Source organism: Nerophis ophidion, linkage group LG03 (assembly GCF_033978795.1).
Source record: "Nerophis ophidion isolate RoL-2023_Sa linkage group LG03, RoL_Noph_v1.0, whole genome shotgun sequence".
Lineage (NCBI taxonomy): Eukaryota > Metazoa > Chordata > Actinopteri > Syngnathiformes > Syngnathidae > Nerophis > Nerophis ophidion.
In genome coordinates, this window is record NC_084613.1 from 52,956,857 (window position 1) to 52,973,056 (window position 16,200).

The 16,200-nt window shown below is 37.8% G+C and overlaps 1 protein-coding gene across 7 annotated transcripts in view; it reads left to right on the forward strand.

Annotated features, from left to right (window-relative positions):
* Nucleotides 1-16,200, forward strand: part of ralgapa2 (Ral GTPase activating protein catalytic subunit alpha 2) — a 298,534-nt gene that overhangs the window by 76,405 nt on the left and 205,929 nt on the right. For 4 of the 7 annotated variants that reach the window (XM_061895568.1, XM_061895569.1, XM_061895573.1 and 1 more), the window contains exons 5-12: nt 453-496; nt 7,018-7,198; nt 7,307-7,422; nt 8,152-8,290; nt 11,027-11,137; nt 12,698-12,906; nt 13,022-13,267; nt 14,977-15,159. In XM_061895568.1, coding sequence (XP_061751552.1) covers nt 453-496; nt 7,018-7,198; nt 7,307-7,422; nt 8,152-8,290; nt 11,027-11,137; nt 12,698-12,906; nt 13,022-13,267; nt 14,977-15,159 — 1,229 coding nt within the window. The remainder of the gene's footprint in view (nt 1-452; nt 497-7,017; nt 7,199-7,306; nt 7,423-8,151; nt 8,291-11,026; nt 11,138-12,697; nt 12,907-13,021; nt 13,268-14,976; nt 15,160-16,200) is intronic. The other 3 variants (XM_061895570.1, XM_061895575.1, XM_061895574.1) reach the window with 1 other exon arrangement.

The window sequence follows — 16,200 nt, forward strand, 5'->3', positions numbered from 1 at the left end:
ATACAACACTAATCAATGCTGACAATATCTTTTAAAAAAACAACGGTGTTCCTGAACCTGAATCTAATTTGAGTCGAAATTTCTTGACAACCTGTCGTTTCCTTTTAAGACGTGCCAGTGTGTATTCAAGCGTGTCCATACTCCTCACCTCAGATACACTCCACCTAAGACATTTAGCAATCAGACAGCTACCTCATTTGATTACAGCAACTGCTTCTGTAAATGCATGTCACTGCCGACTTGTGTTTAATTTCATCAGAAAATGTGACATCCTGCTCCCCTGTCCTGCTATTCTGTCAAGACCACATATTAAGGTCAATTTTCCTCCTTGGAGACCAAACCATTCTCTGCTGTCTTTGTAGTGTGTGTTGTATATGTATGTGAGCGTCAGCGTTGTATGGAGGAGTGCACATGTTTTAACTATAACTATTTCTTGATTTTTGTTTTTTTAGGTTCAATTCTGAAAAAGCTTCTACACACTGGAAATTCATTCAAGGTAACTAATGCTGTTTTCTTTTAAATCTTTTTTTTGAAAGAAATACAGTGGAACCTTAATTTACGAACGTACCCAGAGTCCTGGACTATAAGCCGCTACTTTTTTGCCACACATTGAACCATGCGACCTATAAGACAGAGCAGTTAAATTATGGATTTTCCTTCGCTGGCTTCATAATAAAATATATATATATATATATATATATATATAACTGATGACATTGTGCTGTATTTTACTTCTTCATCTCTTTTTTTCAACCAAAAATGCTTTGCTCTGATTAAGGGGTACTTGAATAAAAAAAATGTTCACAGGGGGTACATCACTGAAAAAAGGTTGAGAACCACTGGGCTAGAAGACTGAACGGTTGAAAAATACAAGTTGGTAAATGGAAGGACACTGTATCACCTGCAGTCTGCAAACTCATCCAAAAGATGGCGCCATGGCACAAATAATAAAACACACTCAGTGTTTTTGCTTGTTTTAAAAAAAATAAAATAAATTAAAAAGATATATATATATCTATATGTATATATATATATATATATATATATATATATATATATATATATATGTGTTCTCAACCTTTTTTCAGTGATGTACCCCCTGTGAACATTTTTTTTATTCAAGTACCCCTTAATCAGAGCAAAGCATTTTTGGTTGAAAAAAAGAGATGAAGAAGTAAAATACAGCACAATGTCATCAGTTTCTGATTTATTCAATGGTATAGCAGTGCAAAATATTGATCATTTGTAGAGGTCTTTCTTGAACTATTTTGGAAAAATAGATTCAAAAACAACTAAAAACTTGTTGAAAAATAAACAGTGATTCATTTATAAATAAAGATTTCTAGACATAGAAGTAATCATCAACTTAAAGTGCCCTATTTGGGGATTGTAATCGAGATTTGTTTGGATTCATGGACTTAATTGTAAACATTTCTTCACAAAAAAATTCATATTTAACATCAATATTTATGGAACATGTCCACAAAAAAAATCTAGCTGTCAACACTAAATATTGCATTGTTACATTTCTTTTCACATTGTATGTATATAATATACATTCATATTTTGTCAAAGTATCATTCAATAAATATATTTATAAAGGATTTTTGAATTGTTGCTATTTTTAGAATACCTTCAAGTACCCCCAGGGGTACGCGTACCCCCATTTGAGAACCACTGTTCTAGCCATCCATAGTGTTCCCACGCTTATGGATTCTTCATTCATCACTACTAGCAATGTTTGTAAGTTTTACAATATAACTAAAACTGTTCATTTTTAACTAAAACGTCCTAGGTGTGATGTCTGTAGGTGTGTTGTAAAGCATATTAGTAAGTGCTATCCTAACGTTAGCATTGTTAGCACAAATTAATATGCTGTTAGTAATATTCACTCACAATAGGATTATTATTTTATTTTTTTTTATTTTACAAATTATTCAGTAAATTCACCAAGATGTCAAAGTGCAGTTATTAATTTGTTAAGCTGTTTAGAGAGCTAGCTTCAGCAGCTCACGTTAATTGGCTCTTGAACATAGTTTTTCAATAGAAAGTTTGTATACTGAAGCAAATTTCTCCCTAAGAAACAATACAAATATGAATAATGGGCTCCAGCCTTGACAAAAGTCTGTATTTTAACTAAAGTTCAAACACTTATAGTAAGAGCCAGTGTATTAAACAGACATAACAAGGAGGTAATGGATCAACTATATAATAACAAAGCAGAGAAAACAACTAGCAAAACTCTTCCTAAGCCTCTTCATATGCACCCTCCACACACACAGAATTTGTCACTAGCCCTGTGGAGCACTCACTGTTTAAAATCACAAAACTCCTTAACGTTAACAATGATGGTCGCTACAATGATGTTCCACCAAAGAAAGTAGGAGATGGCTTGGGGAAGCAGTTACAACAAAGTTGTCGATACTTCCTGAATGTCTCCAACCACACATCGCCTGTCTATTGCTTTATTTGGACTCTTATTGAGCTAGCAAAACTATAAAAAGGCTAAAAACACAGTAGCCAGCTGCAGCACTGCTTTGCTGACTGCTTAGCTAACGGAGATGATAAGCCCGCCCACGATAGCTGCTCTGAAGTCACACAATTGGTGGGTGAATCATTGTTAAACAGAGTCAAGTTTTGTACAACAAAGCATATTTTAATTTGGTGTCTGGTTAATTAATCCAAAACGTTGTATAATGAGTGGTTTCATAAATCGAGGTTCCGCCATACAGTGCATCTGGAAAGTAGTCACAGTGCTTCAGTTTTTCCACATTTTATGTTACAGCCTTATGCCAAAATTTTATAAATTATTTTTTTTTCCTCAAAGTTCTCCACACAATACAATTTTTTTTTTTTTTTATTGATTTTTGAAAATGTATTAAAAATAAAAAAGGTACATGTATATAAATATTAACAGGCTTTGCCATGCAGCTCAAAAGTGAAATTGGGTTCATCCTGTTTCAACTGATCATCCTTGACATGTTCCTACAGCTTAATTGGAGTCCATTTGTGGTAAATTCAGTTCATTAGACATCACCTGTAAAGCACAAACCTGTCTATTTATAAGGTCCCTCACTTGACAGTGCATGGCAGAGCACAAACCAAGCATGAGGTCTAAGGAATTGTCTGTAGACCTGCGAGACAGGATTGTCTCGAGGCACCAATTTGGGGAACGGTACAGAAAAATATTTGCTGCCTTGAAGGTCCCAATGAGCACAGTGACCTCCATTATGAGTAAATAGAAGAAGTTTGAAACCACCAGGACTCTTCTTAGAGCTGTCTGGTCGTTTAAACTGAGCAGGGATGGGAATTATCCGCGGAATTCCGCCGATTTTGGCGCCGCCAGGGTGGTTTTTGTCTCTGCGTTAGAGATTCGCAGATAGTAGGGGTGTGACGTACGGTACGTGTATTTGTATTGAACCGTTTCGGTACGGGGGTATCGGTTCGGAGGTGAACCGAACGACACGGACATATTAAGTAGCGCACCGTACGTTGTGTAAACAATGCACACCGAGGCACCATGAATTGATTAACGTGGACCCCGACTTAAACAAGTTGAAAAACTTATTCGGGTGTTACCATTTAGTGGTCAATTGTACGGAATATGTACTGTACTGTGCAATCTACTGATAAAAGGTTCAATCAATCAAAAAAAACAACACACGGCATGCTAGCAGCGACCGGGCTATGATAGACTGACCATACCTTCTCTTTTCACCGGATATGTCCTCTTTGCGGAGCTGTCCAGGTGGAGTTTCTTAAATGCCTCAAATGTCCGGCATTTTAAGTTAAGGGTTGTGTGTATTTTCAATGTACGTTCAGGGTTAAGAAGGGGTTAAAAACAAAAACTAAAAGTGCTGCACGGCAGCAACATTCATGAGGGAGATGGAGACAGAGAGAGCGAGAGAGTTATGATAAATGCGCATGCGTCGCCAGGCTCTTCTTTTTAACCATAGATTTATCAGATTTTATTTTTTATTATCATAGCAGGGGTGTCAAAAGTGTGCCCCGTAGGCCGTTTGCTGCCCACAGCTAATGTTTTAAAGGCCCACGGCACATTGTAAAAATACTATTAAAATAAACAAAAACATAAACAAAAGTGAAATAAAAAAGCTTAAAGGCTAAATATAATTTATAAAATGTTGCAACGTTGACTAATAAACCAAAGCTGTTTTTTTTCTTTCTAACTGTCATTGCTCAAAACATAATATCGAATCAAAATCAATGTTATTATGAATTATTGACCTATCCAAGTTTTCAATTACTTCACATCAAATATTCCACTAAGAAAAATGTTGTTGGTGGAAGATTTAGCAAATTTGTATAATAAAAAAATATATATTTTGTTGTTTTCTTACTGTACCGTAAATGAACCGAATCGTGACCTCTGAACCGAGGTACGTACCGAACTGAAATTTGTGTGCACCGTTACACCTCCAGTGGTTAGGCAATTATATTATCCGCAACTGCATCACTAAAGTCGTCATCCACCCGCCATCCACCAACATTTTATCAAAGCCACAACCGCCCGCCACCCGCCCGTTGTTATATATCTAATATAGACGATGCAAGGCATTAGTGAGGTGAGAAAGTGTAACTCCCTCCAAATAGCACAGACACAATGGCTTTCTTGAACTGATTTATATGAAGGCTTCCTTTCCCTTCAAATTCAACGTGAAAACTGTAATAGATAAAGCACGTTACAAACGTAGAAATAATAACATGCACAGCATGTGGATCAAACATTTTACCAAGTAAAATACCAACAAATGACAAACAAATACCTCGTTAGCTATACTCGGAAGTAGCTTCCTTACATCCGTCGACAGACCAAACGAGACACTTCAAAATAAAAGTATGCCCACATACTGTTTCAAAGAGTGATGCTCGTTTTTCATATGTGGGTAACAACATTTAACTATTTATAAATGGTTGATTTATATAGGCTAGTAAGATAAAGTGTTGTACCTGACAAGTTTCGGCTAACTTGCTTCTGCAGCCTTCATCAGAGGTGTCACGTGATGTTAGCGTGACGTTGTCTGTGACGTGTTATATGGATTGTACCATCAAGTGTTGTCAGGTACAACACTTTACCTACTAGCCTATATAAATCAACCATTTATAAATACACGTCAGTAGGCTAAATGAACCTCTTCAACATAACATTTAACTATGTATATATATTTCCGAATGGTTCAACCGCCACCCGCCCGAATCTATTTCGAATCTATTTTTTCGTCATGTCACCCTCCCGACCCGCATCCGCGGATGAAACCGCAAACCGCACATCTCTACCCTGCGTTGACCTAGTTATCAGTACAAGGCAAAAAATTCCAAATAATCCAAAAGTGTGCAAGAATTTGATATGTGTAAACTTGTATACGTAAATTTCATCACATGGTACATTTTTATGAAAATATTTGCTAATAAATGTGAAACTTTGGTCAGAAGAATATTTTTTGGATTTTGACTCAAAATAGCAGGAAATGTATCCTAAACTAACATAGATTTCAAAATTGTTCTGGGGGGCATGCCCCCAGACCCCCCTAGCGGAGTGCGGCCGCTGTGCAGCCTTACGCAAAGCTGTGTTTTAGGATTAAAACATTTTCAGCTGATTTTTGTAAATCTTCATTCCCATCCCTGACTGAGCGATTGGTGGGGAAGGGCCCTAGTGAGGGAGGTGACCATGCTGTAGCTCTCTGAGAGCTACAGCATTTCCGTGTGGAGAGAAGAGAACCTTCCAGAAGGACAACCATCTATGTGGCCAGACGGAAGCCATTCCTTAGTAAAAAGTTTATGACAGCCGGCCTGGAGTTTGCTAAATCCACCTGAAAGACTCAGACCATGAGAAATAAAAAATGATCTGGTCTGATGAAACAAAAAACATTTTCACATTGTCATTTTGGTGTATTGTTCCTAGAATTTTGAGGACAAAAAGGAAGGTGGCTTTGATAAAATGTTGGTTTGGGTGGATGGCGGGTGGATGACGACTTTAGTGATGCAGTTGCGGATAATACAATTGCCTAACCGCTAGGGGTGTAATGGTGCACAAAAATAAATCAGTTCAAGAAAGCCAGTGTGTCTGTGTTATTTGGAGGGAGTTACACTTTCTAACCTCACTAATGCCTTGCATCGTCTATATTAAATATATAACAACGGGCGGGTGGCGGGCGGTTGTGGCTTTGATAAAATGTTGGTTTGGGTGGATGGCGGGTGGATGACGACTTTAGTGATGCAGTTGCGGATAATATAATTGCCTAACCGCTAGGGGTGTAACGGTGCACAAACATTTCGGTTCGGTACGTACCTCGGTTCAGAGGTCACGGTTCGGTTCATTTTCGGTACAGTAAGAAAACAACGAAATATACATTTTTTTATTATTATTTATTTAACAAATTTGCTAAATCTTCCACCAAAAACATTTTTCTTAGTGGAATATTTGATGTGAAGTAATCGGAAACTTGGATAGCTCAATAATTCATAATAACATTGATTTTGATTCAATATTATGTCAATATTCCTTCCTTTTTGAGGACAAAAAGGAAGGTATTTCATTTTGGAAATATGGTGTAACAAAATGTGGCAAAAGTGAAGCGCTGTGCATGAACGGCGTGGCGCAGTGGGAGAGTGGCCGTGCGCAACCCGAGGGTCACTGGTTCAAATCCCACCTAGAACCAACCTCGTCACGTCCGTTGTGTCCTGAGCAAGACACTTCACCCTTGCTCCTGATGGGTGCTGGTTAGCGCCTTGCATGGCAGCTCCCTCCATCAGTGTGTGAATGTGTGTGTGAATGTGGAAGTAGTGTCAAAGCGCTTTGAGTACCTTGAAGGTAGAAAAGTGCTATACAAGTACACCCCATTTAACCCATTTATGAATAATTTTTATATGCCCTGTATCTACTAAAATTGTTATATGCACAATCATTGACTGTACTTGCTTTGGGTCTTTTTTTTGCATAAAATGATACACATCCATAATGATCACTTTTAAAATCCCTCTATCCCCTTTCTCATTTAGATCCGATGTGAAGGGATTCGTCTCTTCTTGCTGTGGCTGCAGGCCCTGAGAGACAACTGTGCTGAGGAGCAGTTTCTTATCTTTGCCTGTCTGGTACCAGGTTTTCCTGCAGTGCCCTCATCCAGAGGGCCTTGCACCCTTGACACCATCATATACAACCCCTTCTCTAACCCTCCTGACGGTGAGCTGACAAGACACATAGGTTCTGACATAATACTTTGTGTGCGGTTATTGCGTTATTGCAGTAAAATGTACCACTTAGTGGTGACTGTTTGTGTCATGTGAGCAGCCAAGGTGGTGCCAGAAGAGATCACCCCCCTTGTTCCTGCTGGGGTCGGTGAAAAGGTAGCAGATGACCAGACTTGTTACATTCTTGAAACCCTGCTCAAGTTCATGGTGATCCAGGTAATTGCTGAGGGGAAAGACCACATGGATCTTATTGGGTACATGTTAAATGCCCTATGATGTAAAACCAACTTTTCTTACCTATTGGTACCTGTTTTGTGTATTTAGGATCTGCATATGTCCCAAACATTTGGGATTCAAACCAGCCGTTTGGAATTTTGTTCAAGTATGACGTCACCAGATTATTCATAAATGTTAGAAATGTATCAAAACATCATTGCGCGAGTCAGCCTATTTTCATTTATGTAAAACCGGCTGTGCCACATCATCATGTCCACGATGAAACCCAATGAAGAAAATGCTTTGTTAGTTTGCGCCAACCAGCACAAGTCACTACAAAAACGTTCAGCCTCATCTGAAGTAAAAAAGTGCATTAATTTTAACTTTTATGATTCGTGGCATTGTGCCTTCAACTGTGAAGAAGTCGCCTCAAATGGGTGCCAAGAAAAGTATTGCTTTACCTACAAACGTTTACAAAAAATTGAGCATTTCTTCAAGTGCTTTTATGTTACACAAATTGTACATTGGGAATAAAAGCAATCATAACGCTAGTTGTTAAATGTATACAGTCTGTTTGTATAATTTGTTTCAATGCTCACGCCGTGTTACTTTTGTAGGCTTTCTTGTTATCTTTAATGTATGTGCTGCAAACAAACAGTGATTGACTGAGGATTCATCTCCACTTGCTATAGCCTTACCTCGTCAGTCTTTGTTTTGTCTACCTTTTAGGCATCCAGTTTAGAGTGGAGGAACAGAGAGAACCAGGAAACGGGCTTCCGATTTCTCTTCAGCCTGTTCAAGAAGTACTACCTTCCACATATCTTCCCCTCCTTCACTAAACTCACTAATCTCTACAAGCCTTTATTAGGTAAGGGGTGTGCAGGTACATGCAGGGAATATTTTTGTTTTATATATCAAGGCTTGTTGAATATTATTCATCAAGTGATTTGGGCTGCTCTATTTTCCTCATACAGCCCAGAACAATCTACATTTGGTTATAGATAGATCTAAATGTGATCGTGAATGCACATCGCTTTTTCACTTCACACAAACATACGTCTTCAATCTCCATTCACACATTTACTTTACAGTACTCCTTGTGTTTGGAACACTCTTTACACATTTTCATTTTCAGTAAATATCAGTATGCACCACAGATGTTGAAAACAAAAACAAATAATGATCAACGGAAATTATTATTAGGGCCGTACGATTATTTTAATCTATATTCAAAACACTTTCTTGTGGTTTAGATAATATGTATTAGATATGCTTTGGTGTAAATTGTGCATACATTTTGCTCCACAATCACATTTATAATCTTTTTTCGAGTCTGTCATTAGGTACACCTGAACACTCGTAGATCGATACTGATCTGCATTAAAAAGCTGCTGTTAGCAGCATTTACCGCATTTTCCGGACTATCAGGCGCACTTAAAATCTTTTTTGTTAAAACCCGACAGTGTGCCTTATAACCAAATATAAAAATGTAAACTTCCCGGGAGTTTTTTCTTGAAAATTTGTGTGATGATGACGTGTACGCTTGACGTCACGGGCTGTTAGGAATATGAGCGCTGCGCACACACACAGCTAAAAGTCGTCTGCTTTAACGGCATAATTACACAGTATTTTGGAGATCTGTGTTGCTGAATCCTTTGCAATTTGTTCAATTAATATTGGAGAAGTCAAAGTAGGAAGATGGAGTTGGGAAGCTTTAGCCTTTAGCCACACAAACAGAAGGTGATTCCTTGTTTAAAATTCACGGAGGTGAAACTTTACTATGGATCAGAGCGGACATGGATCCCAACCGAATGTCAACCAGCAGGTTTCGGTGAGAAAATTGTGGTAAAAAGTCGCTTCTTACAAGATATCAGCTGAGCTTGTGCCGTCCATACAGCTGCCGTCGACTTCCCTCATGAGACATTGCGCGTCAACACACCTGTGGAGACACACCTCCGACTATCAGGTACTGTTAAACTCACTAACACACTAGCAACACAATAGAAAGATAAGGGATTTCCCAGAATTATCCTAGTAAATGTCTCTAAAAACATATGAATCCGTCTCAATGCAATCGCGTTTTTTTTTAACTTGTTTTTATTTTATTTTATTTTTTTGTAGTCCGTTGCTATCAATATCCTCAGACACGAATCTTTCATCCTCGCTCAAATTAATGGGGAAATTGTCATTTTCTTGTTCCGAATAGCACTTTTTGTTGGGGGCTCCCATTAAAATCAATGTGAATATGTGAGGAGCCATCAACATGTGACGTCATCGTCTGCGACTTCCGGTAGAGGCAGGGCTTTTCTCTTAGCACCGAAAGTTGCGAACTTTATCGCTGATGTTCTCTACTAAATCCTTTCAGCAAAAATATGGAAATATCGCGAAATTATCAAGTATGACACATAGAATGGACCTGCTATCCCTGTTTAAATAAGGAAATTTCATTTCAGTAGGCCTTTAAGTAAAGTCTGAACATTATTAAAACAGTTAGCTCCATTTTTGACACTTCTTCCACTCCCATCCTTGCACGCTACAATGGTACAACAAATATGACGAGGAGAAGAAGCTGCCAAAGGTGAGCCACTTAAATAAGACATCCGGAAGCGACTGTTAGAAAGCGGATGGAAGATTATCTGTAAAACAATTTATGCAACATTTTGACCAAAAAAACACCAATACATGTTATGTAGACCAGAAGAAAGTGTTTTCAATTTAGGAAAAAATTATAATAATATGACTCATTTAATGCGCCCTATAATCTGGTGCGGCATATATATGAAAAAAGATCAAAAAAAGGGACCATTCATCGGCAGTGCGCCTTATAATCCGGTGCGCCCTATGGTCCGTAAAATACGATATGTCACTGCATGTTGCACATCAGTGTTATTATGATCGTGCCACAATTATATGAAAAAAATACTTTCTTTCCCGTTTTGTGTTTCCTAATTAGAGGGGGAGGAGCTAAACAGTATAATCATGGGTCCCCATTAAAATTTGTTCCATCAACTGTGTTGTAAATGTTTTTTTTGTATGATTTCCAAAAAATTTTTACATATTAAATTTGCACATCCGCTAATCAAATAAAGGACAAAAAGCTTATATGAGGCTGCAGTGGACCATCCCTCTCTGCTTAAGTGCGAAAGGAAGAAATCCAACTTAGCACACTGTGCCCAGTGCTGACTGCACTTGCCCATATACGACGTGGAAACCTATGATGAGGCTGTCGGCAGCCTTTCCTCTCTGAATTGTGCGCAAGTGAGTTTACAATCTTAGTGTTTAAGACACGCATCCATTTCTGCAAGCATATTGCTAAATTTTAATTTTGTAGATGCACTTACACAATTACTTTGTACAGCCTGTGTAATGTATTTATTGTAAGTGTGGCACCATTAGTCTTTCTAATCGGGTAGCAAAATGCAGAGAATTCATCCAACTGTGTGCAGTTTCTCTTCCTTACTGTGAAGAGGTGGGGGCATACATGAGTTGGTATAGGTGCTTGTCTTTGCCCTCTTTTCTGTAACAAAGCGCAGCTACGGCAGGTGGGAACTTTGTACTTAGTTACTTATCCATCCATCCATTTTCTACCGCTTGTCCCTTTCAGGGTTGCGGGGGGTGCTGGAGCCAATCACAGATGCATTTGGGCAGAAAGTGGGGTTCACCATGGACATGTCCCCACCTCATGGCAGGGCCAGCACAGATAGACAACATTCACGTAATATTTAAACTACCATTTCTTTCAACTTGCTTTTTACACAAATCTGTAAAATTAAAAAGAGGGACAAACGTTAGAAAATGAATGGATGGAAACATTTTTTACAAAATGTGTATGTTTTCCTTTTTTTTTAAAAGAGAGAACTATCATTCAAAACCAACTTTCCTTACCTATTGGTACCTCTGTATGTACTTATGTATTTGGGATCTGCATAAATCCCCAAATTTTGAGATCAAACAATGAAGACATGGCAGAGATATTTATTAAACTATTTCTCAGCTTCCTCCATACATCTCCAAATGACCCGTTTCAAATTTGCCCTATTTGTAAAGTTGTTCTCATTGGGGACGTCAGCTGATATATCCATATATAATATAATATATAAAGATTTACAGAAGAGCTTTGCTCAATTCCACCATTGTAGTCTGACGTTGTAGTCAATAAATTCCTTTTTTTCCTCTATCCTCTTGTTCTGGGGCTGACTGGCTGGCCCATGCATCCTCTGCTATAGCGTATAGTTCTAACGTATGTCTGTCAGTGGACTCGAGACTAACTGCAACATATGGGTTGTTGGATAGAACAAACATAAATCCCGTTGCCTCAAGAAAGCAAAAACCATCACCAAAGACAGCACACACCCTGGATACCACCTGTTCCACCTGCTACCATCGGGCAGGCGCTACAGGTGCATCAGAGCCAGAGCAAACAGGCTCAGAGACAGCTTTTTTCCCAGAGCTGTCACCATGTTGAACTCTAACTTATAATAATAATAATTCAACCCTATACAATATCCTGCCCTAATACCCTACTGTGCAATACTGCCCTTCGAGTACAATACGTCCGACACTGATTGTTATTTATTACTTCGGTACTCTTGTCTTGTTCTGTATATTGTACAGTATTTTGTATTTCTACAGTGTTTTGTATATTGTACAGGATTGCTAGTTATTTTTATTGGATAGTAGTCTGTTTATTCTAATGATTAGTTTTTCCTTTATTACCTCTTGTGTTATTTATTTTACCCCATATTTGTTCCAACAACCGCACGTTAGGTTGGAGTCTTTAATCTCGTTATATGCAAATATAATGACATTAAAGTCTATTCTATTCTATTTCATTTTATTCTATTCTATAGAAGATGCAGTTGAAGTGGAGACACATAAGACCACTCACAATCTGCCGCATCCTTAAGAGACAGTTGGAAAGCGGCTTGATGATAGTCTATAAAACATGATCTATGCAACATTTGATCAGAGAACCACAATTACATGTTATGTAGACCACAAGAAAATGTTAAATATAGAAAACAAATCATAATAGATAGATTAGATTAGATTAGATAGTACTTTATTTATTCCGTCAGGAGAGTTCCTTCAGGAAAATTAAAATTTTCAGCACATAATATGACCCCTTTAAGTACCCGTTCAGGTCCCGTTTAAGCACCGGTATGGGATGATATTCAAACGATACCCAACCTTACTTACCAGTAGATACGAACAACTTTTTTATTTTTCCGTCCTTAAATCTCCAACTTTATTTTGTTTTTTCTCCCCCAATCAGACCTTCCACATCATAGACCAAAACCCCTGTATGTACCAGTGACAAGGAACAATGAGAGCACCTTCTGCACCAGGGACCAGTACCTGGCGCCTCGTGTGGCCTTCATCACTTGGCTAGTCACCTTCTTTTTGAAGAAGAAGTATGTCAGTAGTGCTGTGCCAGCTCCAAGCACCAAGAACGGCACCGAAGTCCTTCCCAAACTCATCCAGGTGGGCATTGTGAATGATGTGGTGTGTTATTATTGAGAGATTAATATAATCACGGGTAACTTTCAAGCATGAGCGGTATTCAGTTGATGTATTAGATGGTGTATCTTGTGTCCAGACTGTCACTGCAGGCAGTAGCAGCCAGGAGAAGGAAAAGGAGAAGATTTTAGACACCGATACGAATGGAACTGCGGGGGAGACTGAGAAGAGCCATTCCAACAGCAGCACTCTATCAGACCGACGGGCCAGTGATTCCAGTTTATGTAGCATCGAGGAGGAGCACCGCTATGTCTATGACATGGTGCATGCCATCCTACTATCAACCAGGGACAATGTGAATTTTGTAAACGAGGTCTTCCACCAGGTAGGTTCATGGGATTCTGATTAAAAAGCATCACTTAATCTTATACTAAGAAATAGATTTTTGCATTGTAAATATCTTAAACTAGTGAAGTTGGCACGTTGTGTAAATAAAAACAGAATACAATGATTTGCAAATCCTTGTCAACCTATATTTAATTGAATATACTGTAAAGACAAGATACTTAACGTTTTAACTGGTAAACTTTGTTATTTTTGGAGAATGTTACCTCATTTGGGATTTGATGCCTGTAACATGTTTCAAAAAAGCTGGCACAAGACTGAGAAAGTTGGGGAATGTTCATCAAACACTTATTTGGAACATCCCACAGGTGAACAGATTAATTGGGAACAGGTGGGTGCCATGATTGGGTATAAAAGCAGCTTCCATGCTCAGTCATTTACAACAAGGTATTGCAAGGGATTTAGGGATTTCGCCATCTACTGTCGGTAATACCATCAAAAGGTTCATAGAATCTGGAAAAATCACTGCATGTAAGTGGCAAGGCCGACAACCAACAATGAACACCTGTGACTTACGATCCCTTAGGCAGTACTGCATGAAAAACTGACATCAGTGTGTAAAAGATGTCATTACATGGACTCAGGAATGCTTCAGAAAACCACTGTCGGTAACTACAGTTTGTCGCTACATCTGTAAGTGCAAGTTAAAACTCTACTATGCAATGCGAACCAACAACACCCAGTAACGCTGCCAGCTTTGCTGGGCCCAAGCTCCTCTAAGATGGACTGATGCAAAGTGGAAAAGTGTTCTGTGGTCTGACGAGTCCACATTTCAAATAGTTTTTGGAAACTGTGGTCGTCGTGTCCTCCGGACCAAAGAGGAAAAGAACCATCCAGACTGTTATAGATGCAAAGTTCAAAAGCCAGCATCTGTGATGGTATGGGGGTGTCTTAGTGCCCAAGGCATGGGTAACTTACATCTCTGTGAAGGCACCATGTTTGCTGAAAGGTACATACAGGTTTTGGAGCAACACATGTTGCCAGCCAAGCAACTTCTTTATCATGGACGCCGCTGCTTATTTCAGCAAGACAATGCCAAGCCACATTCTGCACGTGTTACAACAGCGTGGCTTCGTAGTAAAAGATTGTGGGTACTAGACTGGCCTTCCTGTAGTCCAGACCTGTCTCCCATTAAAAATGTGTGCATATTATGATGTGTATAATACTACAACGGAGACCCCGGACTGTTGAACAATTTAAGGTGTACATCATGCAAGTATGGGAAAGAATTGTACTTGAAAAGCTTCAAAAATTGGTCTCTTCAGTTCCCAAATGTTTACTGAGTTTTGTTAAAAGGAAAGGCCATGTAACACAGTGATAAAAATGGCCCTGTGCCAACTTTTTTGCAATGTGTTGCTGCCATGAAATTCTAAATTAATGATTATTTGTAAAAAAATAAAAAAATAAAAATAAGTTTCTCAGTTTGAACATTAACTATCTTGTCTTTGCAGTCTATTCAATTAAATATAAGTTGAAAAGGATTTGCAAATCATTGTATTCTGTTTTTCTTTACGATTTACACGTGCCAACTTCACTGGTTTTGGGTTTTGTAATCTGAGTCATGCTGAGCATCCTGAGATTACATGTACACTACTGCCCTCTGTTGGGGGTTTGTTGCAAGGATTCCACCTTGTAACACATTTTGTTTCTGGTCATGAAATGCAACAATTGCGTTTATCCATCTTTAAGGCTTTTTTGTTACCGTCGTGTGAGGCATCGGCAACCAGAAAGGTGATCAAAGTGTACCGAACGTGGCTACTGCAGGAAAAGCCCAGCTTTATGAAAGAGCCTGAGAGAATTATGGAGGAGGATGAAATGGATGATGGCACTGAACAGATAATTAGTGCAGAAAATAACAACATGGAAGCACAGGTAATGAAATACATGGATTCACTTGTTTTGATAATCAAACACAATGTTTCATTGATGCAATTGATTTTTTTTTTTTATAGAAGGAGATTTATTCCATTTAACTTTATACAGACATAAATACCAGTGGAGAGACCCTATTTTGTAATTTCTTAGGAGTTAAAATTTTTTGGTTGCATTTACTTTACTTTTTACAAACTATTTTGTTAAATTGTGCCGCTATTACATTGGCATATTGACATAACTTGCTGACAATAATGTGACATTTTACGTAACATGTAATTTTTAAGTGCATTATATATGCACGTGATTCTAACTTAAGTTTATCAGAAGAAAAGAAGATATTGAATGCACATTAATTAGAATGACATGCAAATGTTAATATGGCTAACTTTTCTAAGCCTTGGTCCTGTGGTCAAAATAACGTTAAGTAAAATGGCTGAGTTTTTGTTTTTAATGTATTTTATTTGGAAAAATCACACACAATGTTAATCAATTTATTTAAAGAAAATAGAGCAACCCCATATGCAACCCAATTTCAGCTTTACAATACTTACGATATAAATTTACAATGGTATTGTAAAGACATAGAAATATATATATATATATATATATATATATATATATATATAGATATATATATATATATATATATATATATTTATTTTTTTTATTAAAAAAGGAAAACTTAAAAAATAATAGCAACAGTATGGATAATATTATAATAGTCATCAAAACATTAAACAAAATGTATCACAATAACAAATAATATGTATCATTATTACAATTATTATCACTTATCATTTTGTTTGCCATCGCAGCCATTAAGATGTTAAAAAAACACCAGCTGTTATTACATTATTATTTGTGAGTATATGGATAATATGGTATAAAATAAAAAATAGGTTCCAAATTGTGCTGAGGGACCACTGTTGCTTAAGGAGGATTCAAAAACTCTGCTCCTTAATAAAAACAATTGTTATACCATATACATATATGTGCATTTAAAATAGCAAAATATGACTAGCAGATGTACTGCTGCAT